Below are 12,327 nucleotides of genomic sequence, written 5' to 3' on the forward strand. Positions count from 1 at the left end.
TTTGACAGAAAAGGTAAGTGGGAAATAGGCCAAAAATTGTTAAGATTGTCAGCATCAAGGCCAGACTTTTTTTTAACATGGGGGGTTACAGAAGCAATTTTAAAAGTGAGCAACATGAGTTTATTATTGTTGTAATGGTCGGCATTATGGCAGGATTTAAGTAGTGTGGTGGGGATGGGGTTCAGTACACAAGTAGTCGGCCTCTTTTTACAAAGCAGGTCATTAACAAAAGCAGATGTGACTGGTGAGAACTTAGAGAAGGAGCTGGATGGAGTGGGAAAACAGGGGAAGATATAAACTGATGATGTATTTATGTTAGTTAATTATTTAGATCTTTAATTTTGTTATGGAAAAAGTGGAGGAATTTCTCAAAGTCTTCAGAAGAAGAGGTAGTTGGGCCAGATGCGGGTTCGAGTAGTTTATTAACTATAGAGAACAAAACCCTTGGGTTATCATGGCCACTTTCTATTATTCTGCCATAATGGGTGTTTCGGGCAGCAGTTAGTGCTTCTTTGTAAGCTTTTTGGTGGTCATAGAAAGCCTGGATGTGCATGGAGAGGCCAGACTTACGTGACATTCTCTTAAGGCATTGGCCAGCTGTTTTCATACATCGCAATTCTGAGTTATACCATGGAGCTGAACGCTTAATGGAAACCTCCTTATGCTTTAAAGGAGATGTTTTATCTAATGCTAAATGAGGGGCTGTGTTATAGTGGTCAACAAGACTAGTGTTGATGGAATAGGTGAAGACAGTAAAAGATCAGAAATGGATCCAGAAAAGATAGAGGGACAGATATTTTTAAGGTTTCTGTAAGAAATTTGTCGTTTACAGGTAAAAGAAGGGAGAGGTAATGAGACAGTGAAAAGTACAGCTTTATGGTCAGAGTGTCCCAAATCAGTGCTGTAAATGCAAATAGTCCAGATGTACAGATCAGATCCAGTATATGACCACCAGAGTGGGTGGGAAAACCAACATGTTGTGTCAAGTCAAAACAGTCCAGTAAGGATAAGAATTCATTTCTCAGTTTAGATGTAGTAATGTCAATATGGATGTTGAAATCACCAAGAAGAATGGGAAAAGGAACTTAAGTGGGTTAATAGTTCAGTCAGATCAGATAAGAAGGTTGCATTGTATTTTGGAGGATGATAAAGAACAATGAGTAAGACAGGACCTGATTCCATTATTAGTTTAAGAGCCAGACACTCAAAAGACAATGGACAATCAATCGGGATTCTTTTGATATTAAAATCCACTTTGACAATTACCGCTAGTCCTCCACCTTGTCTTAAGCTACGAGGCTCTGTGAGTAAAGTGTAACCAGGTGGTGTCACCTCCATGAGAGACATAAATTCATTAGGTTTTTGCCATGTCTCTGTTAAACACAGCATATCAAGTTTGGTGTCAATGATGAATTCTGACAGCACCAATGCTTTGCCATTAAGAGATCTCAGATTAAACAATGCAGTATTAGTTGATGAGACTTCTTTTTGTACAGAGCTGTGACCGGAATTTATTTTTACATACTGTAAATTTGGCACACTGACACTTCTATTTCCAGGGCCATGAGTAGGACGGCATATTCCTAAGCAAATACTGCCTGTGATCTTTTAATTCGCAGCCCGGCGGTGGCGGCGACCTGACCCACGATGTACATATTTCAGGTGCCTCAAAATATTGGTGTCTCTTAGGATATTCCAGTCAGACCATTTGCTCTGGAAAAACTGTTTATATGAAGTTTAGCATGATACTGAGCAATACTTATCTGATAGCAGTGGAGAAGCAGCACAGCACAGCGGAGCTGGTGAGACGGGCGGGTGCCATGACGGCGATAGCGAAGCAGCAGAAAGCATAGCAAGAGGAGGTAGTAGGATTTGGAGGTTCCAACATACAGCCGCAAACAAGTAAGGCTGGATATTACAGGGGTGATCACCCCAGAGCCACAAGCCAGGTGGGTGTGAACATCAGATCAGTTCTTAGTCATAAAGCACAATAAATGAATCAAGAGCAGACCAGCATAGCAACTATAATCAAGGAGACAGATCATCCCAGGCTCGTAGATGCAGGGTAATGTTAAACCTAGGAAGGAGCAATTGCAGATTAAGGGCCTTGCTCAAGGACCCAATGGAATGGAGTCACTTCTGTCATTTACGGGATTTGAACCGGCAATCGGTACAGATCCCTTGCCTCAGGGCCACCACTCCAAGATGGATGAGAAAACATGTTCATATGAACTGATTAATCTGCACCTACAAGGAATATAAAATTATATTCTGAAGAAAAAAACATTTCCTGTAATGAGAAAATTTAAAGTTTATGGATAAGCTCTCAGTTCACTGTGGCCCATTAACCAGCAAAACAGCTTGTGTTGTGAGGCACTGCCACTTGTGAAAAAAATGAATGGTTATTAGGTGCACTTTCACACAATGAGGGCAATATGGAACAAGGTATGCTCAGGTCACTTTAAAAAAAGCTGAAAACATCCATCCATCCATTTTCTAACCCGCTGAATCCGAATAGAGTCACGGGGGTCTGCTGGACACATCAAGACAAATGCCATAATTTGTGCATTCCATAATAACTTGCATTTCACCAGAAACATGTGAGAGATGTATTGGCATGATTCATTTAGCTATGTCATGTGCCAACATTACCAGACACTATGAATTAAGCCACTTCAATATGTCCACATCACAGGTAAATGTTTAACTAGACAAGTAGGACAGATGACTGCCCCCGATCTCGCCACTCTTGAGTTACCACACTGTAGCAGGACTGACAGATCACACTGATCCATTTGACATATCATGTCAGATCTGCTGGAACTCTCAGAAGGCAGTGACTGCATTAGTGACAAGACCATGAGGGATAGGCTATATACTGCTAGTTTTAGAAGAAGGTGAACTATCAGCTCATACCTCTGCTCATATCTCCCAGATGTCTGTTTTATATCAGGATGATGCCAGGCTAAACAACTGTTGTTGTTAGAAGTGTTCTAAAGAACGCTGGTATTCTACTACTGTTTTAGCCAACCTTTTCTCCTGATCTTATCCCTACACAGCATTTTTGGGATGCCCTTGATTATGACATCTGGAGAAATGTGACTCTTTTTTGATTACCACAGTTTTTGCTGTTGCATTTTTTTCCTATTATCATCACTTGTTCATTGTTGTTTCAGTAATCAAAAACCTGTTTAATGAGACAGGTCAGAGGAGAATGGCCAGCCTCGTTCAAGGTAACAGAAAAGCTGCAAATGCTTGAGTAACTGTTCTTTTCAACAGTGGCACTCAGAAAGGACATCTCTGAATGCACAACATGTTGGACCTTAAAGCAAATGGTCTATAGTATAAGAACACTATGCTGGAAGGAAGATAAAGCTGCAGTGGATACACCAAAACCACAGTTATTCACAAGTCTATACTTTACAAATGGATACTTCCATCAGGATAATATATCATGTTACAAAGCACAAATTAACTCAAGATGGCTCCACAAATATGACAATAAATTCATCTTACCGTAAGGTCTGCTAAGATCCTTAGCTGACTAAAGTTCATGAAAGGTTGCAGATACAGTATGTGTTTTATTTATTTTTACTTATCCCGAATCCTCATTACAGACTTCTAATTAATGCTGTTTCCAGAAAGAAACAATTATTCTAATTGAATTAGATATGAGTATGACCAAATAAAACTTTATACAGAATTAGGAATAAACTGTACTAAAAAACACTTTTTTCATGTTACAGTGTATCACAAGATGAGGTTCATTAATTATCTCATAATTCTAGCTGTACCTAAACTAAAAATGTTCATTTCTTTACTGAAAAAAAGGAGGAATTGATACATTAGAATACATCTTATACAGTGATAATAAGTACTTACGTGATCCCAGTCCACTGCTTGCACTCATTGAACGGCCTGGTTCAGTTCGGGATTTTGCAATGGAGGGTATGCTTACAGACCCACTAAACATGGTACGGCTCTCTTGCGGGCGAAGGCTCTGGATATTGTAAGAAAAAGAAAAAAAAAGAAGGGGGAAGCAAAATAAACAAGTTATGAACACAATACTAAAACTTTACATATTGTTTCTCTGATTATTCACTTTTTAGTTGCTGAAAACATTTTCACCAGAATTCTTTTCTCTCCATACAATGTAGTTCATGCCAGTCCAGGGCTGCACACACTTAGAAGGGCAATGCAACAGTACCACACATAGAGTCTAGAGACCTGTTGTACAAAGTGTACGATTCAATGTATCAGTTAAACCAAATTCTATAACTTTTTTGACTAATAAGTGAAATTCTGTGGCTGCTGAAAAGTGTTGTATATTTTGATATAGGTAAGATCAACTTTTGACTCTGTAGCTACTAATTACAAACATAAAATACTAAATATTTTATGTAATGAATGCAACCAAAAGTATTTACTTTTCTTTAAAACAATGTATAATTTGATAAAAATAACTATACACCCTTTTATTGTTTGAACATCTGTAAAATTTTAATTACAGTATAACCTGTGTTAAAAGTTATTATTTTTTGACATGACAGGACTGCATGCCATCGTAAAGAAGACAAAACAACCATGTTAATGTTAAAAGTGTGACATTAAACTCTGATATTCCATTCACATACTTCAAGACAATAATATGTTTTAGATGTAACCTTATACAACAAAAATAGTCTTCTCTATGGATTGCAGGGGCATATGATTGAAAAAAAAAATGTTTCATTGTTAAAATGCCATGATAACTCATGTTAGGCAATACCAGTGCAAGACAAACGCACCAAAACACAAAACAAAAACAGCACACCAGGTTAGTATGTAGCAATAGTCGCATCTGAAACTACCACATCAGGCCATACCCGTGGAGACATAGTTCCTGACACAGAACGAAGAGATGGGGAGTAGGAAGGGTTTATGGAATCATAATAGAGGAAGTTTTCAGCGGAATTGACAGTCATGTGATAGACGTGTTCAAAGTTGGTTGGAGTTGAGATCAAGCACAATTGATGATTATGGGATGGATGAGGGGAACCTGGCTAGTAAGAGGAATTAAGAGATGAATTATCAATGCAAGAATGACATGACATTTCTAATCAGCATTGCACAAGTTATAAAATTCAGCATAAGTATTCCCATCAATACAAAGAAGTTTAACACAAAATAAACAGAATAATAAATGGGAATAAAGTTTTATACAGGGGCCATCTGTGTTCATATATACTAAGTAAACCACCTACAAGAATAGGACACAATATATGAATAATTAAATAAGCATCTAATTTCATTATTAATATTTATGTAAAGAGAGGGTATTCGATTTTATTTTACTGGAATATTTCTTATTTTTCAAATTCTCTGGTGCAAAACAAAGGAGGAGGCTGATCTGGTAATTTTGAAAACTTAAAAAATATTTGTATGCAGTAGGTACAGTAAAAGGAAATGATACATGCACCTCACTTTACAAAACCGTGTTGTCTCCCCCCATGTTGTTAGTTGAAAATATACTTATCTCAAAAACAAATATCTTTATAGTCTATGCAAATGACAGTGAATATTATCTATGCCTTTTTCAAGTTGAAAGCTATGTACCCAGAAATCAGAGGTATAATATAGAGATAAAGATTATCTAATCCAATTTAATCCTACTTTACAAATCTCAGAAAAACTGCATTTGCATGCACACCACTGTACAATTTGATAACCTAAAGTAGTTATAATGAGTGAGAGAGCATGAATGCTTTAATGAAGGGACTGTATTTTATAAAAATGGCACTCCAAAGTGAAGGTTGCACATAATTTTAGAAGACTGTGTAGAAATAATTTTAGAAGACTGTGAAGTGCAAACATTTAACACATAACATGCAATACAACACTGTTAGCACATGTAAAATGATGAAGTCAAGATGGCAGATAGGGTGAATCAAAGAGGGAAGTGCTTGTGTAGTGAAGAGATGTGAGAAGCATGACTGACTAGATCAAGTTTTTTTTTTTTTTAATAAGCCTGTAATTTTTTAAGCTGTATTATATAATTAGTATAATTATAAATGTCACAGTTTAGAAACATTGTGAAAATATTTTTGACTTATTATTGCAGTAACCATTCTTGGTCTATGCTAGTGCAGGGTCATGGGGCACAATAGCCATATCTATTTTTTCCATAATACTTTAAAATGCAGAAGAAAATGGTGATGTACATCTGTCAAGTTATGTGACTGATGTTTGAGGACTGTCAACTAAAACCAAGCCTATTTAATTCATACAGGCACATTATTGACACAATTCTGGACTTCTTATTGTTTTGCCTATTAGTTGTTTCACCCTAATGAATCAAATCTTGTGTTGTGATTTATTTCTGTTTTTACTATTACACATCCCATGTCAGAATTTACTACCTATTCACATGAACATTGATGCGTATTTTTGTAATGTCTTATGGAGGTTTTTAAGTAATGTATTGTTTATCCACTAATGCAGGAGGGTCCTCAATCACAGTCCTGGAGGACCACAGTGGCTACAGGTTTTTGTTCTAACCCGATTGCTTAATTAGAAAGCATTTCTTGCCAATAATTTCATTTCATGGCTATGTCAGGTAATTCTTATATCCTACATTTTCTTCCCCTTTCTAAGGATATCATCCAAATGATTTGAAGGCTAAAATGGATGAGTAATTCTCAGTCCTTCACTTTTTTCTCTTCACTTTCCTTCCAAGTATTTAATTAAACCCAATAGTACATGATAATTACACACAGGTGTAAATGGTAACAAGCTAAATGGAGAAATGCTGGTCTCTTTTGTCATTTGCATATTATTGTTAATTAGGAGAAATTAAAAACCAAGAATACAGATGCTTAAGACTAAAATAAGCAATAAGTGTTCAAAATCTTAACGGGTGAGACAACTAAAGTGAAGCAGAAGTGTTGCTTGAGCAATAAGTGCTTCTTATTAAGCAATTGAGTTGGAGCAAAAACCTGCAGCCACTGCGGCCCTCCAGGACCGTGACTGAGGACCTCTGCTGAGTCTAATGCATACACTAAATCAAATTAGGACATACTGGGTCATTTTATATGCAGTTTGTTTCCTGCTAATACAATTTTTTGAAATGCTGTTTCATCTGTACACAAAGAATTGCTCCTAAAAAGCATAATGATTCTAAAGCTAAATGGAGGAAAATTGAAAAGAGATAAATACACAATCAAGAGAGATGGTGTCCAGAAACAGAAAGAGTAATCTTTAAATGCTTAGTGATAATAATTGAATCTAGTACAAATCTAAAAACAAAAGCAACGCACACAATAATTATTTTAATCAGGAAAGAAAAAAAATCAACCATTAATTATTATTTAAATAAATGTTGGCACGCGGCACGGTGGCACAGTGGTAGCGCTGCTCTAGCTGCTGCAGCAAGGAGACCTGGGTTCGCTTCCCGGGCCCTCCCTGTGTGGAGTTTGCATGTTCTCCCTGTGTCTGCGTGGGTTTCCTCTGGGTGCTCCGGTTTTCTCCCACAGTCCAAAGATACAGAGGTTAGGTGCATTGGTGATCCTAAAATGTCCCTAGTGTGTGTGGGTGGGTGTGCCCTGCGGTGGGCTGGCGCCCTGCCCGGGATCTGTTCCTGCCTTGCACCTTGTGTTGGCTGGGATTGGTTCCAGCAGACCCCTGTGACCCTGTGTTAGGATATAGCAGGTTGGATAATGACTGACTGACTAAATGTTGGCACTATCATAATTCCTTTGCAATATTAATACCACCTAAAAATGTTTAATTCTGCCATTGCGTCAGACAAGTTTCATTATTCATGTTTTTTAAAATTCTAAACTAAGTTTTACTATGATTCCTTGAAGTGTTTCTTAGATTTTATCAATGAAAATGAATGGGGTCTGGAAGTCATTTTTCCATCCACCTCCTAGTTGAAAGCAAAGCTGACCCAAACCATGCCTATCCCATAAATGATGGGTACAAGCCAGGAACAGACCCTAAAAAGGTGACAGGTCCCTGCAGGACACACTTACATACATGCACATTTACTTATACTTCATTAATTTAGAGCCTAAAACTAAAATACAGTAGCTCAGGATATGCATTAGCGATTTTCAGTTTATTTTAATTGATAGCAAAATCGGTTTTAGTGTTTCATATTAAGACATACTGAGCTTCTACGATACATGAAATGTGAACATCTGGCACCATCTTAGGGAGACACACCCAAATGGAGTGACCAGAATCTGAGGGCTTGCCTCAGGCATGAAAAAGGTTGACAAATCCAGGTCACAAGTATAAAAAGGCACTCGCCAGGAGATGACATTATCTTAATTTATATCCAGTGTCTCAGAGTTTGGAGCTTTAGGGACACTCCACAACCAGGGGGCAAATCAAAGGCAACAGTCATATAACACAAAGCAGTGTCTGGTACCATGCTGTTTTCTGTGAACAGCAGGCAGCCTTGAGGCATTTCTAGCTATCTCGTACCTTTCATTAAATCCTTTGATATATGGAGTGCAAGAACAACAAGAACAGTTTAGGGACTTTGCACTGTACTGGCCCCAACATAGGCAGAATAAGATTGGTCTAAACTAGGGGTGGCCGTTACGGCCAAAAATTAATATTATGATGCAATTAAAAATTATTACAGTGTCATGCATACACATCTGTGGATCTCCCTCCAAGCTCATCTGAAACAAGTAATAGTTTGCCTTGCTTTTGTTCTCCTGAAGAGGCATGCATAGTGACCCTTTTTTCTTTCATTTTGACTGTATTAAATGGGGACAACTGGGTTGGCACTCCAGCATTTTCTTGTGGAAACCTGAAGTTCCTTATTCAACCACAATGGTTACAATATTTATCATGGTATAATGTATGTATACACATACTTTTCAGACTAAATCCAGTTTAGATGCTTCTATTGGCCCTATTTCATAGGTTAACAGTGGATTGATCTACTTTGATGTTTCTTTTCATAAGAAGCACTTTAATCAACTAAAATAATAATACATTTTATTTATATAGTGCCTTTTCCATGCACAAAGTGTTGTGCAGAATCTCAGAATGAACAACAGGGAAAAGGAAGATAAAAGATCAAACACACAACACCGTATACAAAATAATATCAGCATAAAACACTGAATATAGAAAAATAAAAGTGACACACAGAATAACAGACAACAAAACATAATAAAATACAAAAATACAAAATACTACAAGAAAACCCTTAACAAATAACATCATTTGTAATTCAAATGCAAATCATCCTGAGCATCTGGACAGAGAGGACAAAGTGAGAGAAAGGGTCAAAATGTCACCGTAAATTAAATGCTTTCTTGAAAAAATGAGCTTTAAGTTTAAAGAATAATTTATGTGATTTGATCTAATAAATTTATCTTCAAAATATTTTTTATTGTGCAAAATAAAAAATAAGAACTTAACAACAAAAACACAAACATAACACTGCACATAACATTTCAAAGATGTAAAAAAAATATATAAGAAAATGAGATCTTAAACAGTTTCAGAGGTAGGGGTTATGGGGGATGAGATGTGGTTATGTATTGCGAGAAGTGCCATCTTTGTCAGAATGTAACAGAATGCCCTTTCCCCACCATGCACCGTTTCATTTGTGACAAGTAACAAAGGCTTATTCCTGATGTCTTCAACCATGGTAAAAATTATATACAAAAAGTTCTACCAGTTAACAATTTTTTTCTAGTGTCTCATTTCTACCTGTATACTGTGCACCACTACTTTGAACTCTGAAAATGATTACAGGGAAAGCCATTAGGAGAAACGTTGGTAACGTTTAAATGGCTGAAAAAACAGACACAGTGCATACAAAGATTTTGATAAGAGAGAAAACATACCAGACTCAATTTCATTGCATTCTTTGTGATCTGTACTTTTATCTATCTATCTATCTATCTATCTATTTCACATGTAAAATTTCCTTACTGTGACATTTATGAGGCAAATAAATTACTTCATATTATTATTCTGCCTGTGCCTCTGACAGCATTGTTGCTTAATTAAATACTGCTCATTCTTATTACATACTGAATTTGATGATTGTAAAGAGTTTAATTTATGATTGTAAATGTTGTGTATGAGAAATGCACATTTTTAAGATGTAAGGATCTCTTTGTAAACGACGTTTGCAGTTCTGCCCCCGGTCTGTAAAATGACAAAGCCGTCTGGTGAGCTTACTGTTGAGCATGCAATGTACAGTAGGCCATGTGAGAAGCAATCTTGTGTCAAGTCAAAACGGAATTGTCATGCGGAAAAAGGAAGAGGGACTGGGGGAGGCCCTTGTGTGTCTCTGCCATGAAATAAATCGTCTTTTAACGGAAATAAGGAATGATACCGTCAAAAGGAGAGGTCAGTTCCGAAAGTTCCTTACGGCATAATGGTGAGAACTGCCAAAAAGAAGACATTATTTTTGAAAGTTCGTTATGGGGCATGAACAAACTTAATGTTTGTAAGTACAGTGTAAAGGATGAGCATGGGAAATTTGGGCTTCCTATGTATATTGGAAGTTGCAGAAATAGTGAGAAGGGGTTTCCCCCATCTATATATACAGTTTAGGGGGTACACCTGTTTCCACCCCTTGGGTGTTGCAATAGGACATGGAACATACATAACTTTTATAAGTACACTGTAAGGAATGAGCACACAAAATTTCAGCTTCCCACCTATTCAGAAAATAGGAGAATTAGTAATGAGTCAGTGAGGGCTTTGCCTTTTATATGTATAGATATTCTGATAGGTTGAAGATAAAATGTACTCAATTTATGTCTTTTACTTTTTCTTCTAATGTTTTAACTTTCTCTTTTAATAAGTATAACAAGAGTTGATACTTCATGTTATCCCAATACCATTCTAAGAATGTGTTTTTAAAACTATTTTGTTATTCTCTTTAGAATAAAGTAAAAGTGACAAATATAAAAAAACACTTAAACACATTCCAATGTATTAAGAGAAGTTAAAAAACTGCAGTATAAAAACATTGGGCAAAATGTTCTTTGAAAATAAAGTTATAAATGCCAAAGGATTTTTTCTTTTAATTTATAGTTTAGGCAAATGCAGATCTTCATCTAAGTAACCTGACTTTGTAGGGAAGAAAAGTTTACTATGTACTCAAACACAGTAGTTGTACCAATTGTAATCTGTTAAAATAACCAAAATTAAAATTATGTTAAGAGATATATATAAACACAGTATACTTTATAAAAATACTGATTTAAAATTTTCTTACCATGGGTAGATCTTTAAGAATCTGGATACCATCACCAGGTCCCATATGGACAATGTGGTTAAAATTTGTTGGGTTGGAAATTAGCTTATTTCTCATCTCTGGGTCCCTAAGCATTTCCCTTTTGGAGAAAATACATGAATAGGCAAAAGATTTAATGCTTTTCAAAAACAATTAGTTTTTAATTTTTATTTAAAATGTTATAATACTGCATCTTGTTTTAAAAGTAATATTGTAGATTCTAAATGGCAATGAAAATTTCCTGTATACAACCAACATAATGCTGATAGGTCCTTCTTACTCTTTTGACTCTTATAAGTAAAGCTATTTGAACTGGCATATATCATAATAATCATAATTAGTGAAAAAGTTATAAAATACACCCACAAAATTTTAATCAACACATTGCTGATATTTCTTAAATTTGTTTCACAATTTTACATTACAGAATATTTCATGTAAGTGGAAACTGTAAACCAAAGGCTACTGCCAGTATACTTGAAAGACACAAATCATTCCCGAAATGTATTAAGGATGTTATGCTTCAAATATACAGCATTTAGCCAAGGTGTACTTCTGACATGACTGTCTCCATTCTTGTTTTAAATTCAACACACGGCAATGTAGTTTGGGAATTATGAAACAGCACATTGTGGGCAAAATAAATGGTAATTGCTCCTAGTTGCCTCCATCTGTCAATATAACACTACAAACTATGGTCCTCTGGACATCAAGCCAGTGATGAGAGGAGTGATTTGTCTTTGTATACCTGTTAACATTTAAAATGCAACAAAAAACAAGATGGAGGACAGTCAACTGTGACATTCCAACAGAAAAGATGATTGGTTTATGTAATATGATAGTTCTCCTGGTAGAGAAGATGGCAACTCAAAACACAATACACCTATATTGAAAAATTCAGACAGCGGTTAGATAAGAAACAGGATGAGTCAGTAATAATGGCCACATAAGACTGAGATGTTAACAATTTCAGTCAACCAGTCTTTACATTGTGTAGTGCAATACAGCATACACCAACACAAACAGTTTTTAATATTGTCTTTCCTTTGAGAGAATGATGTTCAGGT

General features: G+C 36.1%; 1 protein-coding gene across 4 annotated transcripts in view; it reads right to left on the bottom strand.

Moving 5' to 3' along the window:
- LOC120525692 (serine/threonine-protein kinase MRCK alpha-like) overlaps nt 1-12,327 on the bottom strand; it is a 429,465-nt gene that overhangs the window by 12,344 nt on the left and 404,794 nt on the right. For 2 of the 4 annotated variants that reach the window (XM_039748213.1, XM_039748212.1), the window contains 3 exons: nt 11,243-11,360; nt 4,866-5,042; nt 3,883-4,000 (listed from right to left, as the gene is read on the bottom strand). In XM_039748213.1, coding sequence (XP_039604147.1) covers nt 3,883-4,000; nt 4,866-5,042; nt 11,243-11,360 — 413 coding nt within the window. The remainder of the gene's footprint in view (nt 1-3,882; nt 4,001-4,865; nt 5,043-11,242; nt 11,361-12,327) is intronic. The other 2 variants (XM_039748214.1, XM_039748215.1) reach the window with 1 other exon arrangement.

This window comes from Polypterus senegalus, chromosome 3 (assembly GCF_016835505.1).
Source record: "Polypterus senegalus isolate Bchr_013 chromosome 3, ASM1683550v1, whole genome shotgun sequence".
Lineage (NCBI taxonomy): Eukaryota > Metazoa > Chordata > Cladistia > Polypteriformes > Polypteridae > Polypterus > Polypterus senegalus.